We start from the raw sequence: 18876 nt of genomic DNA on the forward strand, positions 1-18876 counted from the left end.
TCTTTTTTAGTTTTAAAATAATGGTTTCGATGAGCATAGTAATGATAACTGAACTGCAAATGGGGAGGCTTAGTTAACGTGTTTGCTTTTTTTTTTAATAAACGTTTTAGCGGGCAGAAGGATCATGATGATGTTTCCTATTGAGTTTTGGCAAGAAAAGGATCGTCTTTCCACAGAGAATTGAAAATTTTGATGGATTTTGTGATAAATTGATCATCCTAAAACCCATGCAATAAAAAAAGAAGTTTTTAATTCTAAGAGAACATTTTAACTTTATAGTTGACTGATGATCTATGATTTAAACCAAGCATGGACAAGGAGGTAGATTTATACGTCAGGAGTTTGGATGGGCTTGAAAGAAGCAAACATCCTTAAAATAATGCAAATTAATACAAAGTTTTGTGCAATTCTCAAATATATAACAGAGTAAGAGGAATTTTACCCTTAACCTGTTGTCTATCTAAATTGTCAACAGCAGAATAAACAAGATTAACCTTGCTCAAACTTATTGGAGGATGCTACGGGCTTATTGATATTCCTATGAGCAATTGCATCAACAGCAGAATAAACAAGATTCAGCATCTCTAAATTGTCACCTTGCTCAAACTTATAATTCTGGAAATGGGATCAACTTTGGGGATGGATTTGTCGAGGCACGAGCATTACTTGTTATTGAATGATGCCCGAGTTGTGCTGTTTTTGGATGGAGGGTAGAGAAGGGAAGGGGAAGAGAAATTTGAGTTTAACCTTGTTTGGGAGTTTTATCGGGAGGATAGAGGAGGGAAATGAGGGGAAATTTTACACTAAAATCTTACACCCTAAATTGGGAGATAAACGAGGAGAAGAGAAAATTGACAAGTTCCCGTCATTTCCCTCCCCTTCTTTCCCTTCACTTAGTGAGCTCCCAAACACAACATAAAGATATGGAGTTTTATCTTGCTAACTAGGATATTACTATTTACTGTAGATAATCTGGCTCTAAAGCATCAAGCTAAGTGAGATTTAATTCAATGAGCAGGTTTTGGCGGCCACACAAACACCGGGAGAATTAGGAATGAATTGGTTCCGGGGGACAGCAGATGCTGTCAGACAATTCACTTGGTTTTTTGAGGTTAGTTGGCAGTTTTCAGTATATTTATAGCAGGACAAATTTTCAAAACGGACCTATTTGAACATTTAATCCCAAAAACCAACTTATTTAGAATTTATTTGCAAAAACCGACCTGGTTTCAGCTTCTGAGCTGAAACCAGGTCGGTTTTTGTAAAAAAAAAATCTCAAACTTCACGGGAGTTGAACTCCCGTGAAGTTGAAGAATTAAACTAAACCCAAATGATCAAAATAGAATGTTCAAGAAACTGAAATTGAAGGGAAAAGGATCACCAAAAATATTCCAAGTGACGAAATGACAAACGGGATCAATTCAAGAATATAAAGGGTTGTGGGTTTTGATGGGGAGGGAGAGGAGGGTGTTCTTGGAGGTGGGGGAGGAGGCTCCTAGAAGTTGGAATTTTTCTTGAGACGGAGGGAACTAAAAATGAATGAAATGAATTTCACGGGAGTTCAACTCCCGTGAAATTTATCAGCATAATAAAATGACTGTGAAACTTCACGGGAGTTGAACGCCCGTGAAGTTTAGCAGCTTAATTAAAAGCTGCTAAACTTCACGGGAGTTCAACTCCCGTGAAGTTTCAGAACTTTTTTTGTAAAAACAGACCTGGTTTCAGCGCTGAGGCTGAAACCAGGTCGGTTTTTACAAATAAAAGAGAAATGAGTTGTTTTTTGGGAATAAATTTGCAAAAGAGTTTGTTTTGAAAATTTGTCCATTTATAGCAAGTCTCCACATTAATTTCACAAAACCCCCTGAACTTTGGGGGTTTTCCAGATAACCCCTGTGAAGTTTTTGATGTCACGGCCCCTCCCCAAACTTTGGGATGTCTTATAAAAACCGTTGAAGTTTGAAATTTTTTTCAAGGGACTGTAGTTGGCAAATAACTAAAAATTTTCTTGAGACTAGAGAGAGAGAGAGACTCCCAAAATGATCTGTCATTTATAGGCAACATGCCATTTTGACAATAACAGGTAGTGGGTCGATTGAAGAAAGTTCATTCATGGGCTTTTTTGTGAGGCACCAGAAGTCCTAGAGGGGTTTTTGATGCAGGAGCAAACAAAGGCCAAGGTTCATTTTCAGATTTTTCTGACTGTGCGCATAGTCTTAATTGTTTCAGTCATAAGTTTCCCTAGAGACTCCAATTGACTCTCCAATTGAAGCATTAGAAAGATGAATGAATCAATTTTTAAATAAATCTGGTGGTGCATGAATTTAGAGTTTTTCTGGAGAGAGTTATCTGTAAAATACTCAAGGATGGTCAATCTGGACTGCATTGACTGTTATGTTTTCTAGGATATTAAGTTAGGCAAATATGTCAATCTGGATTGCTTGAAGGGTTGTCTCAAGCCTATATGTATCTTGAGCTCTGATGAAAATGGTAGTGTGTGTGCTTTGGACAGAATTAAGATCTCTTTGCTAAAGAGTGGGAGTGAATGGTTCCTCCTAATCATGTGTCTGGCTTGATTGCATTTAGTGGCTAATTAAGGGCCCGTTTGGTTGATGTTTTTGACCTCGGGTGTTGGGCAGAAAGCCTGCCAAAAGAGTACTTTTGGCAGGCTTTCTGCCCAAAACGCCTCTAAAAAAAAAAACGCCTCTTTTTAGAGGCGTTTTTGGCAGAAAGCCTGCCAAAAGTGTTCTTTTGGCAGGCTTTTTGCCCAACACCCGAGGCCAAAAACATCAACTAAACGGGCCCTTAAGATCCCATTCAGTTCTCAGAGAAACCGAAGAGTCCCGAGCTTGAAGCGATGGTAAGTGTGTCAATTTCTGATCAAATTTTCAGCTAGAAAACTGAACGCACCACAAAAATTAGAACCATTTAATAAGAAAATGAGTTGCTTTCTCGAAAACAGATAGTTGATACTGCTATTCTTGGATTGTCTAATCAAAGAAGCAGCGAAATCTCCCTACATTGCATCGATGGGGGTTTACGTCTTTAAAAGAGATGTCCTTCTAAAGCGTCTCGGGTAAATTGCATACTGACCGCCTTCTTTTCACTATTTTTATTTAAGATTTCATGCCATCGTTGGATTACTGACTACATTGTTGTTTAAGAGGTTAATTTGCGGATAGACCGTCTTACTATCGCCCAATTACAGATAGACCCTTGTAGTTGTGCTCAGCGGAAATTTCGGCAGAGTTTTTGGTGCACAATAAAAGAGAAAGATCGATAAGAATTCTTGTTTCTCAAAGGGAACAAGAATCTGAAAGCCTAATATCCCATCAAAGTGGGATATTTGTTCTTCCTCTCGTCAGCTCTAGGACTGCGCGTCGAGGGATCCTAAAAACTATTACAATGGCCACAAACTCAAACAAACTAATTTTACGTGGTTCGGCAAACTGTCTACGTCCACGGGGCAAGGAGGGGAGAGATCTACTATTAGAGAGGAGAGAATACAACTAGGGTTTACAATCACTCAATCTAAACCCTCACACAATCTCTCAAACCTCTCACACAATTATCTCTCTCAAAACAAAAGACAGCCGCTAAGAAAACACGTGTCTGCGGTTTTTCTCCTGCAGCCGCACAAAGTCCCCTTGCTCGCTGCCGCTTTCAATTTTCCTCTTTGCTCCTTGCACAGCCGAACTGCAGAAAACCCTAGCCTTTATTAACTTGGCTATCGGGTGGGCCAACACCACGTCCAAGAAAGACGACAACGGACTCAATCCATAACAAGTCGAGAGCCCAAATGAGAATGCGAACACTCTCCAAATGTCGGTATCAACTCACCAAATCGATCTCACCCTCATCAAAATCCAAAACCGGCTGCATCTGAAAGACTGCCTACGTATCCTCTTGCCCAAGGAATCAAGTCGAACGTAGTTCACCCAAATGGCCTCCAAAGGCCCCAATCCACTAGAAGAGTTCACAACCCTTCTCCAATTTCATCAACTTTGCGGCTGATAGCACCTCCAATGACCTCAAACACATCCACCTGAGGTGAACCAATGGTCATATCCAAACTACGTCTACCAGCTACACTCGAATCAAAACCCAACTCATCATCTGCATCCAAAACCAAATGATCTCCACCTGGAGTATGTGGGAAAATCCCCACCCAATGTGGAGTAGCATCAGTCTCCACCCGCTGCGATACCTCTAAGGTCTGTCCAAAACTCTCCACCTGCTGAGAGTCAATTGGCTTCCTCATCGAAGCCTCAACCAAAGTGACACTATCAGACCTATCTTCCAATGGAGTTTTACCTCCAATCGCAACAGTTGACAACTCTATAATAGGATGACCCACATATGTCGATGCCTCTGTCCAGAAACTCTTCTGCAAACCATTGCTCGACCACAAACACCGATCCTCCTCCAGCAAGGCACAGTTCTCCAAATTTGTCACCCTATCTAGTTGTCCCAAGATTTCCTTTCCAACGAAGTGTCTCGAAATGCCGTGAGCTCGGCTCCAATACAGAAACCGGTCCATCTTGTACCTCCCACCAGAATGGAGTACCTTCACCTTTCTGTCTATTACACACTTCTTCAATCTGTTGGATACTACTAGGACTTTCTCCAAAGAGGATTTGGTTGCAACCCAAACACGCCTAGAACAGTCACCAACAAAGGAAACCAAACGCCTATTACCTCCCAATGATGTCCCCTTGGAAGGCCCCCAAACATCCACGTGAACTCCTCCAGAACGACCCTTAGCACGGTGAATAGAGGTGCCACACTTCACCTCGGTCTTCTTGCTCACATCAACATGTTCACTGGACTTCAAACTGCAGGTCTTTGCACCCTCTTTCAATCTATGCGAGGAATCAATACTGGAATGGCCAAGCCCCAAATGCCGCAGTCTAGTCGAATCAACAGAAGTCGTCAGCTCTCCACCTGCCACTATACCTCCAGTCAAGTAATACAGGTTATTCCTCCTGACGCCCTTCATCACAATCCGAGAGTCTTCCACAATCTTGAGAACCATGTCCTCAATTCGAACATTCAGACCCTCTCCAACCAAAGCTCCAATTGAGATCAAGTTCTTCCTCAAAGAAGGAACATATCTCACATCATTTAACTCTCTAACAGTCCCGTCAAACATTTTTATGCGAATTCTTCCTATCCCAAGGATCTGACATGCACGGTTATCAGCCATGTACACCACACCACTATCCACCAGCTTCTCAAAACTGGAGAACCATTCCCTTCTAGGGCACACATGATAGGTCGCACCACTATCCAACATCCATTCAGATTCCTCCGAATAGCTATCTGTAGGACTGATAGAAAGCGAATAAATAGAAGAGTCAGAATTATTACCATCCGATACGATGTTTGCTTCTGATGATGGTTGCTTCCCTTTTCCCTTCTGCTTATTCTTCATCCATTCGTCGAGCTTTGGGCAGTCTTTCTTCCAATGACCAGTCTCCTTGCACCAAGCACACTGATCTTTTCCTACTCTAGACTGTGACTTCCAATTCTTTCGGTTTGGACCCTTCCCTCTTGCGACCAACGCCTCCGCTACCGGCTCAACCGAAGCCTCCTTATCCTTCTTTCGAAGCTGATAATTCACAAGTGCAGCGGTGACCTCACTATACGAAAGTGATGTCTTCCCATTAATCAGAGTAAGAACGAAGGTCCCATATTCCTCGTCGGGCAAGGAACTCAACAACAGCAACGCCTTGTCCTCATCTTCAATCTTGACATCCACATTCGCCAAATCCGCAATAAGTTTTGTGTAGTGGTTCATGTGATCTCTAATGGAGGTTCCCTTCTTCAACTGGAAACGATAAAGTCTCCTCTTCAAATGCAAGCGATTTTTCACACTCTTGGTCAAATACTTGCTTTCGAGAATCTCCCAAATCTTCTTCGCAGAAGTCTCATTCATCACATCATATTTTAGATCTTGAGTCAAACAAGACCTAATCACACCACACGCCGTTCGATTCATCTTCTTCCAAACCTTCTCTTCAATCTCATCTGGCTTGCCATCTAACTCCAATGTATCCTCCAAATTCTGCGCGTTCAGCGCATCCAAAACCTCGCATCTCCATAATCCAAAATTGTTTGTGCCATTAAATTTCTCCACATCTATCTTCATAGAGTGGATATTCAAACTCTGAATAGTCTTCACGCCAGAAGAATCACCCTCGACTCCCGAAGCACCTTCTTTCAGAAGAACCACCCTCGACTCCCGAAGCACCTTCTTTCCCCGACATCTTACGCACCAACGAACAAAGAATAGATCCAAAACTGAAAGATAGAGTCTTTACCAAAAGATCTCACCTTTATCACCAACGAAGTCCTAAACGGGCCTCCAAATTGATCTACTCCTCCAACCAAACCCTAGATCTGGAATCTGGGCTCAACGAAAATTTCGGCAAAATTTCTGGTGCACAATAAGAGAGAAAGATCGATAAGAATTCTTGTTTCTCAAAGGGAACAAGAATCTGAAAGCCTAATATCCCATCAAAGTGGGATATTTGCTCTTCCTCTCGTCAGCTCTAGGACTGCGCGTCGAGGGATCCTAAAAACTATTACAATGGCCACAAACTCAAACAAACTAATTTTACGTGGTTCGGCAAACTGTCTACGTCCACGGGGCAAGGAGGGGGGAGATCTACTATTAGAGAGGAGAGAATACAACTAGGGTTTACAATCACTCAATCTAAACCCTCACACAATCTCTCAAACCTCTCACACAATTATCTCTCTCAAAACAAAAGACAACCCCTAAGAAAACACGTGCCTGCGGTTTTTCTCCTGCAGTCGCACAAAGTCCCCTTGCTCGCTGCCGCTTTCAATTTTCCTCTTTGCTCCTTGCACAGTCGAACTGCAGAAAACCCTAGCCTTTATTAACTTGGCTATCGGGTGGGCCAACACCACGTCCAAGAAAGAAAAAAACCGCATCACACAAGCCTGTGGCCCCCCACGCATTGAGTCTGTTGCCTATTGATGCTAAACGTGGGTGTGGGCCCACGAGACATGTGAAAACGCGTTCACAGTAGTTCCATTGTTGTAGATAGACTACCTGAGTGAAAGTTTTGACTCTTTTACCCTCAAGTAAAGAGATTTTTTTTAGTGGTGACAAATAAACTTCGTGAGAGTAAAAGAGTAAGAAAGATTCACTCATGGGTTCTATCTGCATTTGGTTGATAGTACGGTGTCTATCAGCAATTTACCCATGTTTATTTAATGGACTGCATTGTTATTTTTATTTTGGGTTAATTTTAGAAAACCACCCTTAAGTGTGGAGCTTGTCTTAGAAAACTCGCCTCAGCTATTTTAACTATAGATAACCCCCTCAACTTTGAGGGTGTTATAGATAACCCCCAACTTTCAAAATATGACTAAAGCCCTCTTAACTATGGTAGGGGTGCCTCATAAACCCCTTTATCTTTCTTTCTTTTTTTGCCAAATAACCCACCTAATATTATTAATTTGAAATATGCAATGACTAAGATACGCATGGTTGAAAAAAATTCATGTGTATTTAAAGACCCAACCAAATCAAAATATTAGGCTTCAGTTCGATGAGTTTTGATGAGGAAACTATTCTTCTAAAAAGTAAAAATCTAAAGTTTCAATTGTTTCAAACATTACAAGCATAGATAAGTGGAAAATAAAAGAAGTTTAGTATTTCAAAACAAAAAGAAAAAACTTAGATTTGTACATGAACCTAGCAATGAAGGAGGAATAAGAAAACAGGGAAAATAAAATGAAAGTTATTTTTAACCAAAAAGTTAAAAAGGCACGGTGCAGTAAAGAATTTAATATCTTAGTGATAGTATGGTCATTTAAATCATTGGTTCTTTTAGATATTAATTATATTAGTTTAGGGGGTTACGTGAGAAAACATGTGAGGGAATAAATCATATTTTAAAAGTTAAGGGGGTAATCCACAACAACACCATAATTGAGGGGGGTTTTCTAAAGTTAATATCTGAAGGGGGTTTTCTAAAGTTAATATCTGAAATTTTAAACTTTTGTAGGGGGTAAATATCTGAACTTTGGAGGCTGCACCAGAGAAACAGAAAAAAATACAAATCAATCATGGATCATCCGAACTAGGGAAAAAATGGCACCAAAATTAAATTGTTAGACACCAAAATTCAAAGGAAAAAAATTGTTATTAGTTATTTGGGTTTTTTTCTTAGACAACCCTTATAGTTGAGGGGTTTTCCTAAAATTAGCCCTTTTATTTATTTATTTATTCATTTTTCTCTTCTTTTCTTATTCAGGTGGAGGTATCCTACATCCAATGGTTTTGGATCAGAAATTATACCTTCAGCAGTAATGGATCATAATGTCCAGGTTAATAAATAATCTAGGAGCACATCCATTGTTGTATTCTATTACTCAAAGTGGATTAATATCATTTAAAGTTAGGATAAAGCCACGGATTTGGATCCTCTCCACTACAAAAAAGTAGTGGAGAGACCACTACTTTTAATCTCAAGCATTGATTATTTAGTAGGCGGTTATGATACAATCTAAATCTAACACTTACCATACCCCCGTATATTGCACTCATTCCTAATTTGCACTAAAAGAAAAAATCATAACCATCAACTAGATAATCAATGGCTGTGATTATGTAGTGGTCCCTCCACTATTTTTTTTGTAGTGGAGAGAATCCGAGTTCAAGTTACTGAATGTCTGAATGTCTTAATCTCTTGGCAGGCGTATTTATTTAATGATTATTGGGAAGACATCGGGACAATCAAGTAATTCTTCAATGCAAATTTGGCTCTCACCGAGCAGGTTAGTTGCATCTATATAGAGAGAATTTTCTCTCCCAAAATAGATTATATGGTGACAAAATAACTAATAACAATTTTTTTCCTTTGAATTTTGGTGTGTAACAATTTAATTTTGGTGCCATTTTTTCCCTAGTTCGGATGATCCATGATTGATTTGTATTTTTTTTTCTGTTTCTCTGGTGCAGCCTCCAAAGTTCAGATATTTACCCCCTACAAAAGTTTAAAATTTCCGGGTATGCTAAATGCGCAAACATATATCATATATTAAGCATTTTTTTTTACGCAACTTTTTTACTATCTTATAGCTTAAATTATTTCTTGCAGCTTGCCGACGCAATTATCTCAATGGGTTCTTCTTGCATGAATGTAGCTCACGTCTTGAATTTGGAGTAGAACTGAAGGTGAGTTTAAAATGGGGTTCTTTTCATATTTTCCAAAACTAAAAATGATAAAATATATTCTGTTGACGGACTTTAAAAAAAGACTTTTATGGTTTAGTTCTACTGGTTGAACATAGATAACCCCGTGAGTTTAACAAAGTTCAGAGCCACAAGAAACTTTGATATGATACAGGAATTACTCCTGCAGAACCTTTAGTGGCTGTTTGGTTGTATGTTTTTACCATGTAAAAGGATGTAAAGTGTAAAAAAGTGGGTCTCAATGTCAGCTTTCATCACTTTCAATTGTTTGTTTGTAGTTGTGAAAATAATGTAAAGTGATTTCATATACTTTCAATTGTTTGTTTGTAGTTGTGAAAATAATGTAAAGTGATTTCATATGCTGATGTGGCTTGTAAATTGATTTCATAAAAAAAAGACATGATTTTAGGAGAAAGCTAACATTGAAGTTGGTAAAAAATAATTCCAACCAATATGATCATTTGAGTAGGGATCATTTTTTACACTTTCCAAACAAACAATTAAAGTTTTATTTTGCAAACCAAACAAGTGTTTTATGATTCCAATGGAATAAAAAACAAACAAAGAAAAATATAAAAGTGAAATTGATGAGGTGGACAACAACTTTCCAAGTTGTGTCATTGTCATAAATACACAACTTTACCAACAACAACCAAACAGCCCCTTACTCTTTGCGACAAATGCCCTCCACATCAATAACTGTGCTTGACTTTTTGAATCCTTATTACTGTTCAGAGCCACAAGTAAACCTTCTTATGAGGTACTTATTAGTTTGCAGGTAAAATAGCCTATTAAACTTATTATTGTTTTTTTTATCAGGGAGTTCAAGAAGCTGATGGGCCTCAAGAAGGGTTCTACATTTGATGTGGCATTACTGTAGTTCATAAGAACGCAGTCATCAGAGATGAGGCAATCATATGAAGGCATTAAATTCTCTCTGGTTAGAGCTTCAAGAAGATAAAGATGGAACTTGCGCTGGAAGATTGCCCTTGTTTTCTAGATCAAATAATAAATAAACAATACAAATGCAGTTGGCTTCATCATACATGACCGTCACAGAACAAAATGTCATCCAAAATTCACTCACCTGTTGCCAAAATTCACCAGAGCGTAGATATCACAATGTAAAAACAACAGGAAAACTGTAGTTTCCTCCATAGTGTTATTTGCATAACCAACAAAATTAGAGGGGAGAAGCCCTCGTAAGAAGGCCAATTTATACATGGGGGGTAAATTTTGAAAAGGGGAGAAATTTTGTATAGCAGATCGCCAGTCAGTTGAGCAACCTCGCATGTGTTATGGATGTCTAAGCTAGTGGGATATATCCCTTGATATTATTAAGGATGGATACTCACTAGGATAAGTACTAGAATTTAATCTCCATGGCTTTCACCTTCATGGGGTGAGGGCTTTGAAGCAGGAGTATAAGACCATGCAATTGCTGCTGCTCCAAGAGTTACAGCGACACCAATTGAGCCCAATATCCATCTCTGCCTTCTCTTCCTCCGGTGACGCTGTTGTCGTGCCATCTCTGATATAAGAGCAAAGTATTAGATGCACTCAATAGTATGGAATATGCTTCAATTAGTCCACAATAACCTCATAATGTATTTATATGTCAATATGAGAAGGTTAGTGATGTGGTTGACTAAGAATAGCTGATGGAGCATTATTTGAAAAGTATAGGAATTGTGAGTTAAATTAAAATGTCCATGTTGGGTTACATAAAGTACTAATGGATACTTAAAGGATGCGTCTTAAGGAGTTTAGAACGACCAATTGAATTCAGGATGGCTTTGGTTTTTGGATTAAATGACCTCACATACTAATTTAAACAAACTACCGTCTTTATCCTATCCCATCCTATGGATAAAAGAAATCATATATTCGCTTAAAAAAAACATTTCCTTTCAGACAAGGTGCCACCAGTTCTTATTACTGGTTCTAAATATGCCATTCTCACGAAGAAGTTTTTGAAGTGACATTAGGATACAAATGATAGATGGTGCATGGGCAAGTGCTCCAAAACATCACAGCTGATGTTTAAACGTGACAGAATTAGGACATTATAGCAATTCCTCTTCTAGTTTGATTAGCATCCTACTTTCTTATAAGAGATAATGCTAAGAAGAGACGATGCAAGAGGCCCTAGAGAAACAGGAGAGTAGATAAACTGGCATGAGTAATGACTATTGTAGCCATTAGAACCATACAGCTGGATGTGAATGCTATATGTTTTCAGAACCAGATTGAAGGTCAGAGAATGCTGATTGATCAAAGATCAATCTCCTACTTTATATCTTTTTGAGCTTCATCGGCATCAAGAGCAACTTGAGATCCACAAACATCTCCTTTAGGCTATGCCACATACTCGCATCATACTCCGAGAGGATCAGACAGATGAGGAGGAAAATCCAGATATAGATGTCATATATGATATATCACAGCAGGTCTGAGTGGTCCATGTTGTGGTTGGATTTTGTGCTTCCACTTCTTGTTGTAGACTTTTAGCGCCTTCTTTCTCTAGCTGCTTATATAAATTTAGAGTCTGGGACTTATTCCGTGGGAAAGGTTTTAAATATCGGATATCGGGAAAATATCAGACGTCCAAAATTTATATCGGATTGTAGATAATATCGGATATCGGGAAAATATCAGACGTCCAAAATTTATATCGGATTGTAGATAATATCGGATATCGGGAAAATATCAGACGTCCAAAATTTATATCGGATTGTAGATAATATCGGATATCGGGAAAATATCAGACGTCCAAAATTTATATCGGATTGTAGATAATATCGGATATCGGGAAAATATCAGACGTCCAAAATTTATATCGGATTGTAGATAATATCGGATATCGGGAAAATATCAGACGTCCAAAATTTATATCGGATTGTAGATAATATCGGATATCGGGAAAATATCAGACGTCCAAAATTTATATCGGATTGTAGATAATATCGGATATCGGGAAAATATCAGACGTCCAAAATTTATATCGGATTGTAGATAATATCGGATATCGGGAAAATATCAGACGTCCAAAATTTATATCGGATTGTAGATAATATCGGATATCGGGAAAATATCAGACGTCCAAAATTTATATCGGATTGTAGATAATATCGGATATCGGGAAAATATCAGACGTCCAAAATTTATATCGGATTGTAGATAATATCGGATATCGGGAAAATATCAGACGTCCAAAATTTATATCGGATTGTAGATATCTAAAACACAATCTAAATATACTTAATAAAATATAGCCATTTAAATAATATATGTTTAGACCACCAATCAACCTTCTAAAATAAATTAGAAGTCTAAATCGACATTGCAACATTACGGTAGATTTTTTTGAGGCCGCAATGTCACTTGATATATTGGGAAAGTCATGATATGTTGCCTAAAAATTGCCAAAAGTTGTATATAATTTTGCGACAAAGCCATAAAAAAGGACAATATCAGCCAACATAACATAACAGCTAATATATAGGCCATGTCAGGGATATATCGCCCAAAAATGCCAAAAAGCGATAAAGGATATTTAAACCATGTCTTTTAGCGGCAAGCATTACAAAAGGATATATCGGCTGATATATCGGGCCATGCCAGGGACATTTAAAACAATAGCATTTAAACTTTTTCATAATAGGAAACAACACCCCTTTCTCAATATATATGACCGTCAAGTTCATGCTCATGCATAAAAACCAAAAAGATGGCATATCTTGCTTTTTCCCATAAGAAAATATGACAAACGTAGTAAAAGAAAGTAGAAGAAATATAGTTGTCATGATCAAGAAAAATGAGAATATAAACCGGAAAATGAGGCAGGCATGAGCATTGTATACGTGCAAAAATTATAATAGAACAAGTTCAACATTCTCACCCATGGCTTCCTGGTTTCTTTGTGACATCTCCCTGTTTGCAGCTTCATAGTACTGTAGACGATCTGAAAGCCTGGCAATCTCAAAATTCTTAGCCTCAATTTGTGGTTCCACCTCCATCTCGACCTCTGCCCGCGAACATGCCCTCCCAATAGAACTAGCCACAGTGCGAGCAATGACAATTTGCTGGCATAACCCCTCTGCAGGATCAAGATTTGGTTGTTCTACAGTCTCATCTGTGATCGCTGGGAGGGTAGGAAGTGTCAAACCCACAAGTGATAGATGCTGTCTAAGATTCTGCCACTGGCTTTGCAAGTTCTCAAGGGCTTCCTCTGCTTGCTTCCTCTTCTCAATTTCCATTAAAAGATTGAGCCTCATCTCACGTAGTTCATCTTCTATGACATTTCGACATGATGATCTTGTGCCATCACTGGAGATCTCTACATAAAGGACCGAATAAAGTGAACATGATTCCTGAACGTTACTAGGAAGAACTATAACACTATATGTCCATAGAATTTTTTGAAGTTATGAAGTATATACTATATAGCATGAAGATCCAAAAAGCCCTTGTAGATTGCTTACAATTGCGAAATGTTATGTCAACTAATAAAAAAGTTGAATGGTTTATTGGTTTTCACATAAATTCAGCATCAACTTACATGTACCATAGAAGAATCTTCTGTAAAACTGTCGTTATACTTGCCATTAGTATATTGAAATGTTAAAACTGCTAGACAAATGAAATTTCCTCAAAAGCGTTTCAGAAACAAACTATCATGGATCCCTACGAATGAATTACCTTGCACCTTCTCAAGGCTTCTAGGCAACGCAGAAGAGTTCAATAACATACATATCGAACCTTTTACAATTGCTTAGTACAAATTTTATGTCATGCACATATATTGACACACTCATGGTAAACTATTATTATTAAAAAGAGTAATTTCTTAAAATTTTAAGCTTCACCAGTGCTCAAGGTCAAGTGGTTCATTTTTTCCTTTTTTCCCCCTCTTTTTCAAAGTTACATCAGTTAGTTGAAAATTTTTAAAAGTTGACAAAGCTTCAACTATTAAGGATAAAAACTCTTTAGAATTTGCCATCAACTATATTGTACAGAATCAAAAATTAAAATCAAATAAAGCTGCATACTTTCACATAACTATGAATCATGGAACAAAACGTACAAATAAAACAAAAAGCTAATAATCATAAGGAAATATACCTTCAAATGCATCATAATACTCCCCAACAGGAGTACCTGGCTTCCATGAGCGCTCTCCCAAACTGCCTTCATCCATCTCGGCATTACTCGATGTACTCATCGAATCTAGAAAATCAACGAATTCATCCAACTCCGCATCTCTTTCAACTTCCACAACCAAACTCATCTGCTCTTTCTCTCCTCCGTTGACCCCATTTTCCAAATTGACATGCTCTCCATTCCCCATGACTACTTCCAAATTCCCAATTTTAGATTCTCCTCCGTCCCCAGAGCTTACAGTTGGGGCTTCAACCTTGCGTTCAAGATTGGTGGCTTTGGATTCATCGCCTAAGACATCACTTTGGGAGAAGCTCTTGAGGAGCCGGGGCCCACGGCGCTTGTGGTTGATAATGTAAGGCGAAGGCGGGAACGACGAAGGGGAATCGGGCAGCGGGGTTACTTCCGGGGTTGTGTAAAGGGTTGGGGAAACGGCGTGAGAAGGCCGAGAAGGGATCGTCTTCTTCTCAGAAACTGGATTTGGGGGTGCACTGAGTTGCCTCTGAACCCTCGCCGGAGCCGGCGGTGGCTTAGGGTTAGGGTTTCTAGATCCCTGCTCCAATAGACTATCCAGGGCAATCGCAGTGAAGGTCGGCATGGACACAGTCACTCCGTAGCTCCCCTAAACCACCAAAGATGATCTCATCTTTTCACAAACCCTAACCCTAACTCTTCCCCTAGAAACCTAAAAACTGAAATTTGGGCTATTTCCCCAAGCTTCACAAACCCAACTTCGATTTCTCGAATTGGATCGAAAAGGACCAACGGAAACCCTAGAATCCGAGGGAAAAAAAAGATTGATATCAGCTGATTTGATCCAAAAAATAATGAAAATTTTAGGGATTTTTGTAGAAATTTCAGTTTACCTGGATCGAAGCTTGGTGGCTTCGAAACCCTAGCTGGTCTTTTTCATCCACGATTTTTTGTTAATATTTTGGGACATAAAAAGGGACAAAATTTCACCTAGAAGATTACAGAACAGAATAGGATCCTCTGCTTTAAACCCCTCAATTATGACAACCCAACTATTTGAGCGTGCCACCCACTTTTGCACCCAATGTTGAGATGTGGGCCATATGTACTGGTGAATGACACGTGTAACTTGGGTTAATACGTCTGTGGGCTCAAGGTTGTGGACATCTTTTCCGCGAGTCTTGGGCCATAAGTTGCCAAGAATAATAATAAAATAATTAATACACAAGTTAATGCACACGTGACGCATGTTTATGTGGTTAATGATGTAGTTGAGGTTGCTGAGTTTGTCATGCGTGACGCAGTCAGTTAGGGGCTGTTTGGATAGGCTTTTTGGATGGGTAAAAAGGGGAACGTTGTAAAAAATGTTAGTTATTTTTGACAGTTTTCTCCTAAAATCGTCTTTAGAAGCGATTTTAGGGGAAAGATGTCAAAAAACTAATATTTTTTGCAGCTTCCCCCTCTTACCCATCTAAAAATCGGAACCAAACGGGGCCTTAGTACTTTGTGATTTGTTACGTGAGAAATAATAATAAGGCTAAATTGCACAAAAATATCGTTTTAAAAATTACATACTACAGGTTGTATTTTAGTGCAAAATTTAGAATTTACATGTTGCTATCATCAGTCACGTAAACATGAAAAATTCCACGCAAATGTTTGTCTATGATACTTACATCCTAATTTTAAAGCTTTTTAACTAATAATATTTGTTAAATTTACCATTAAATTAACTAATTTTTTTCAAGCTTATCTTAATTCTACTTTAAAACAGAGTTGGGATATTTCTAATCGAATTTTTAATAAATATTAATGGTTAGAAATTACCAAAATTAGTACGTGAGTATAATAGAAAAATATTCGGGTGAAGTTTTCTACGTTTGCACGATTTACAGTAGTTGCATGCAAATTTTAAAAACTTTATGGCATTGTTTTGTATCGAAATACAACTTGTGGTATTTAATTGTCAAAATGGTAAATTTTATAGTATTTTTGTGCAATTTAGCCTAATAGTAATACTAGAGTATCAAAAATTTGCAATTATCAGATGTTTTGAGAAAAGTTTCCTCAAAAAGTATGCAACCAAACAGCCCCTAATAGTAATACTAGAGTATCAAGTTATCGGCTACTTTTATGTATGTAGGCTGTCTAAAAATCACAATGGATAGCTGATCCAAACAAGTCCTGACAATAGGAGTTACAATCAGACGACTCCCCAATCACTGCATTCGCAACTCTGCCACCGCTATAAACACGGCCTCATCTCCGAGAAATAAAAGGTTGGACTTAGCTGGTGAGTTGCTGGGTAGAGAGCTGTGGGCAAATATTCGTCCAGAAGACACTATGGATGTTGATTCCCGTCAAGCTCCAACAATGAGAGCTACAATCAAATAGCTTTCACGCCGACGATCGAAAACGGCAAATAGGAGACTTTTCACACGGATCGAGAAGAGTTACAATTCGACGACACTTCCGACAGCTGATGAAAACTCTGTTCAGTGGCCTTCACAACCAACAGTGAGAGTTACAATCTGACGACTCTCATATCCTATAACAGGCAAAGATCAATAAACAATAGCCTTTGTAATGTTATAGTGGACGAGGTTATAAGCCAACAAGTTCTCCCAAACGCAGAAATTCATTTCTGCGTTTCTCAAACGCACACAATCTGTGCGTTCATCAACAGACATCGAACTCTGAACGCAGAGTTAAATCACGAAACGCACCCATAACGTGCGTTATTCAACAGACTCAGCTATGTCCCGAACTCTGAACGCAGAATTAAATTTCAACGCACCAGCAGCCTGTGCGTTTCCAAGTTCAGAACACACGAGGCCCGTGCGTCTCAAATCCCTAACAGAGATTTAACTCTGCGTCCCAAACCTTGGGCGCAGAGTTAAAGCCCAGAACGCCAATTGAGGCGTTTTGACTTGTTCAAACGCAAGCTGAACGGCCTCATAACCGTTTATCCCACGTTCTGAGGGATTCTCGCCCACAAAGGAGCGGAAATAGGGGTTGGTTGCACTCCACATCACCCTATAAATAACCAACTTACTCAACTGAGTAAGGGGTTGGCGGGTTGATAGGTTGATCAATCGGTTTCTGAGATCAAAACCGCAAAGAGTTGAGGGGAGCTGGTATCAAAACCACCCAAGGTCAACAAATCTCGGCAGTTGAGTAATCGGAAGGAAGAGATCTTCGGGAGATCAAGGAACTGATCAACGATCAGTTAATCAAATCCCGAAGGATCCTTTCATCAAAGGTATCATCCACTTGGCAATTAACCGAATTTTCGGTTCCAACAACTCTGTTTTAGAGTTTTAACTCATTCTGAGTTCTTAAACTCGTTAAGAGTTTTTAATTAGCTTGTAACGCAAGTTAATCACATCAAACCAGACATTCGGTTTTCAACAACTCTTATCAGAGTTCTTAACTCGTTCAGAGTTCTTCAACACTCGTCAAGAGTTCTAAACCGAAGTCATCAAACACTTCAGTTATTCCAGTGAAGAAGGACGGTCGGATCGTCAACGGAGAGCAAGTTCGACGCGATCAATCGAAGGAAGCACTCCATCGCTACCAAGAAGAACCCAGTCTTAAACAAAGGAGAGAATCAAATCCATTCTCTTCTCTTTTGTAATCGGAATCCAAATTGTAATTGATTTTGAGGGAATACAAGTCAAATTTTCTTTCATTGTCTTTTTACTTCAAATTTCCTACCAACAAAAGATGGCGACTCCGCTGGGGACTAGCTTCTCTGACGAGGAAGTGGTGGCGCAATCTGACGTTCACCTCGCTGGAACCACCGTCGAAACTCTCGTCGTAGAGTTCGACCAAGCCAAGTATGAGGAGGTCCTCTCCTCTGGGTCCCTTAGCCCAAAAGCTAGGCGTGATACCCACAGGACCTCTACGGAGGTCAACACTACTGCTGAGATGCCAAAGAAAGCCCTCTCCTTTGGCCAAGACCTAAAACTCGCTCTGCGAGTTGAAGACTCCTCCCCCGTATCATTACGGCACATAATAGGTCAAAAGAGACCTATGTCGGAGGAAAGCCCAACCAACGCCGACGATGCCGCGGCCAAGGCCTTGAAACAGGCCAAGAAAAATGCTGCTCGACGAAGGAGAAGATCCTTACGGCGAGCATACTTACGGAACAGCCGAACTACGGCCCAACGCAAAGACTGCGTTTCTGATCTTGCGCCCGAATTGTGCGTTTCTGCTCCAGAACGCACACTTCGTGGTAACGAACCCGACTATGAGCCTCGGGTTATCCAACTCAAACGCGACCCGCAGTGGCGCGTTGTTCAACATAGATGCACACCTCAAGAGTGCGTCCCAAAACGTGACTCTCAAAAGCACGTTCAATCATTTAAACGCACGCCGTGCGTTCAATCAAAACCTGACCTCCAGGGGTCTGGGTTATCAACCAAACGCACATCACAAGTATACGTTCAAACAAAGAACGACCCTCAGGGGTCTGTTCAATCATCTAAACGCACACCACAGGCGTGCGTTCA

At 39.4% G+C, this 18876-nt stretch overlaps 1 protein-coding gene and 1 pseudogene across 1 annotated transcript; one reads left to right on the forward strand and one right to left on the reverse strand.

The window, feature by feature from the left end:
- On the forward strand, positions 1450-10109 carry LOC109845740 (annotated as a pseudogene).
- On the reverse strand, positions 10206-15365 carry LOC109845581. The gene is made up of 4 exons (XM_020414853.1): positions 15256-15365; positions 14354-15162; positions 13131-13568; positions 10206-10760 (listed from the first exon to the last, which is right to left on the reverse strand). Exons 2-4 carry the CDS (start codon positions 14985-14987, stop codon positions 10603-10605), a joined length of 1230 nt encoding a protein of 409 aa, XP_020270442.1. The 5' UTR covers positions 14988-15162; positions 15256-15365; the 3' UTR covers positions 10206-10602.

Source organism: Asparagus officinalis, chromosome 6, assembly GCF_001876935.1.
Source record: "Asparagus officinalis chromosome 6, Aspof.V1, whole genome shotgun sequence".
NCBI classification, from domain to species: Eukaryota; Viridiplantae; Streptophyta; class Magnoliopsida; order Asparagales; family Asparagaceae; genus Asparagus; species Asparagus officinalis.

Bases quoted from the DNA above. Each gene is read 5' to 3' on its own strand.
- LOC109845581 (XM_020414853.1), bottom strand. From the start codon at position 14,987: ATGCCGACCTTCACTGCGATTGCCCTGGATAGTCTATTGGAGCAGGGA. The intron at 13,569-14,353 runs GTATATTTCCTT...TCCTTTATGTAG, and splicing joins GTATTATGATGCATTTGAAG to AGATCTCCAGTGATGGCACA. The intron at 10,761-13,130 runs GTGAGAATGTTG...CTCTTATATCAG, and splicing joins AAGAAACCAGGAAGCCATGG to AGATGGCACGACAACAGCGT.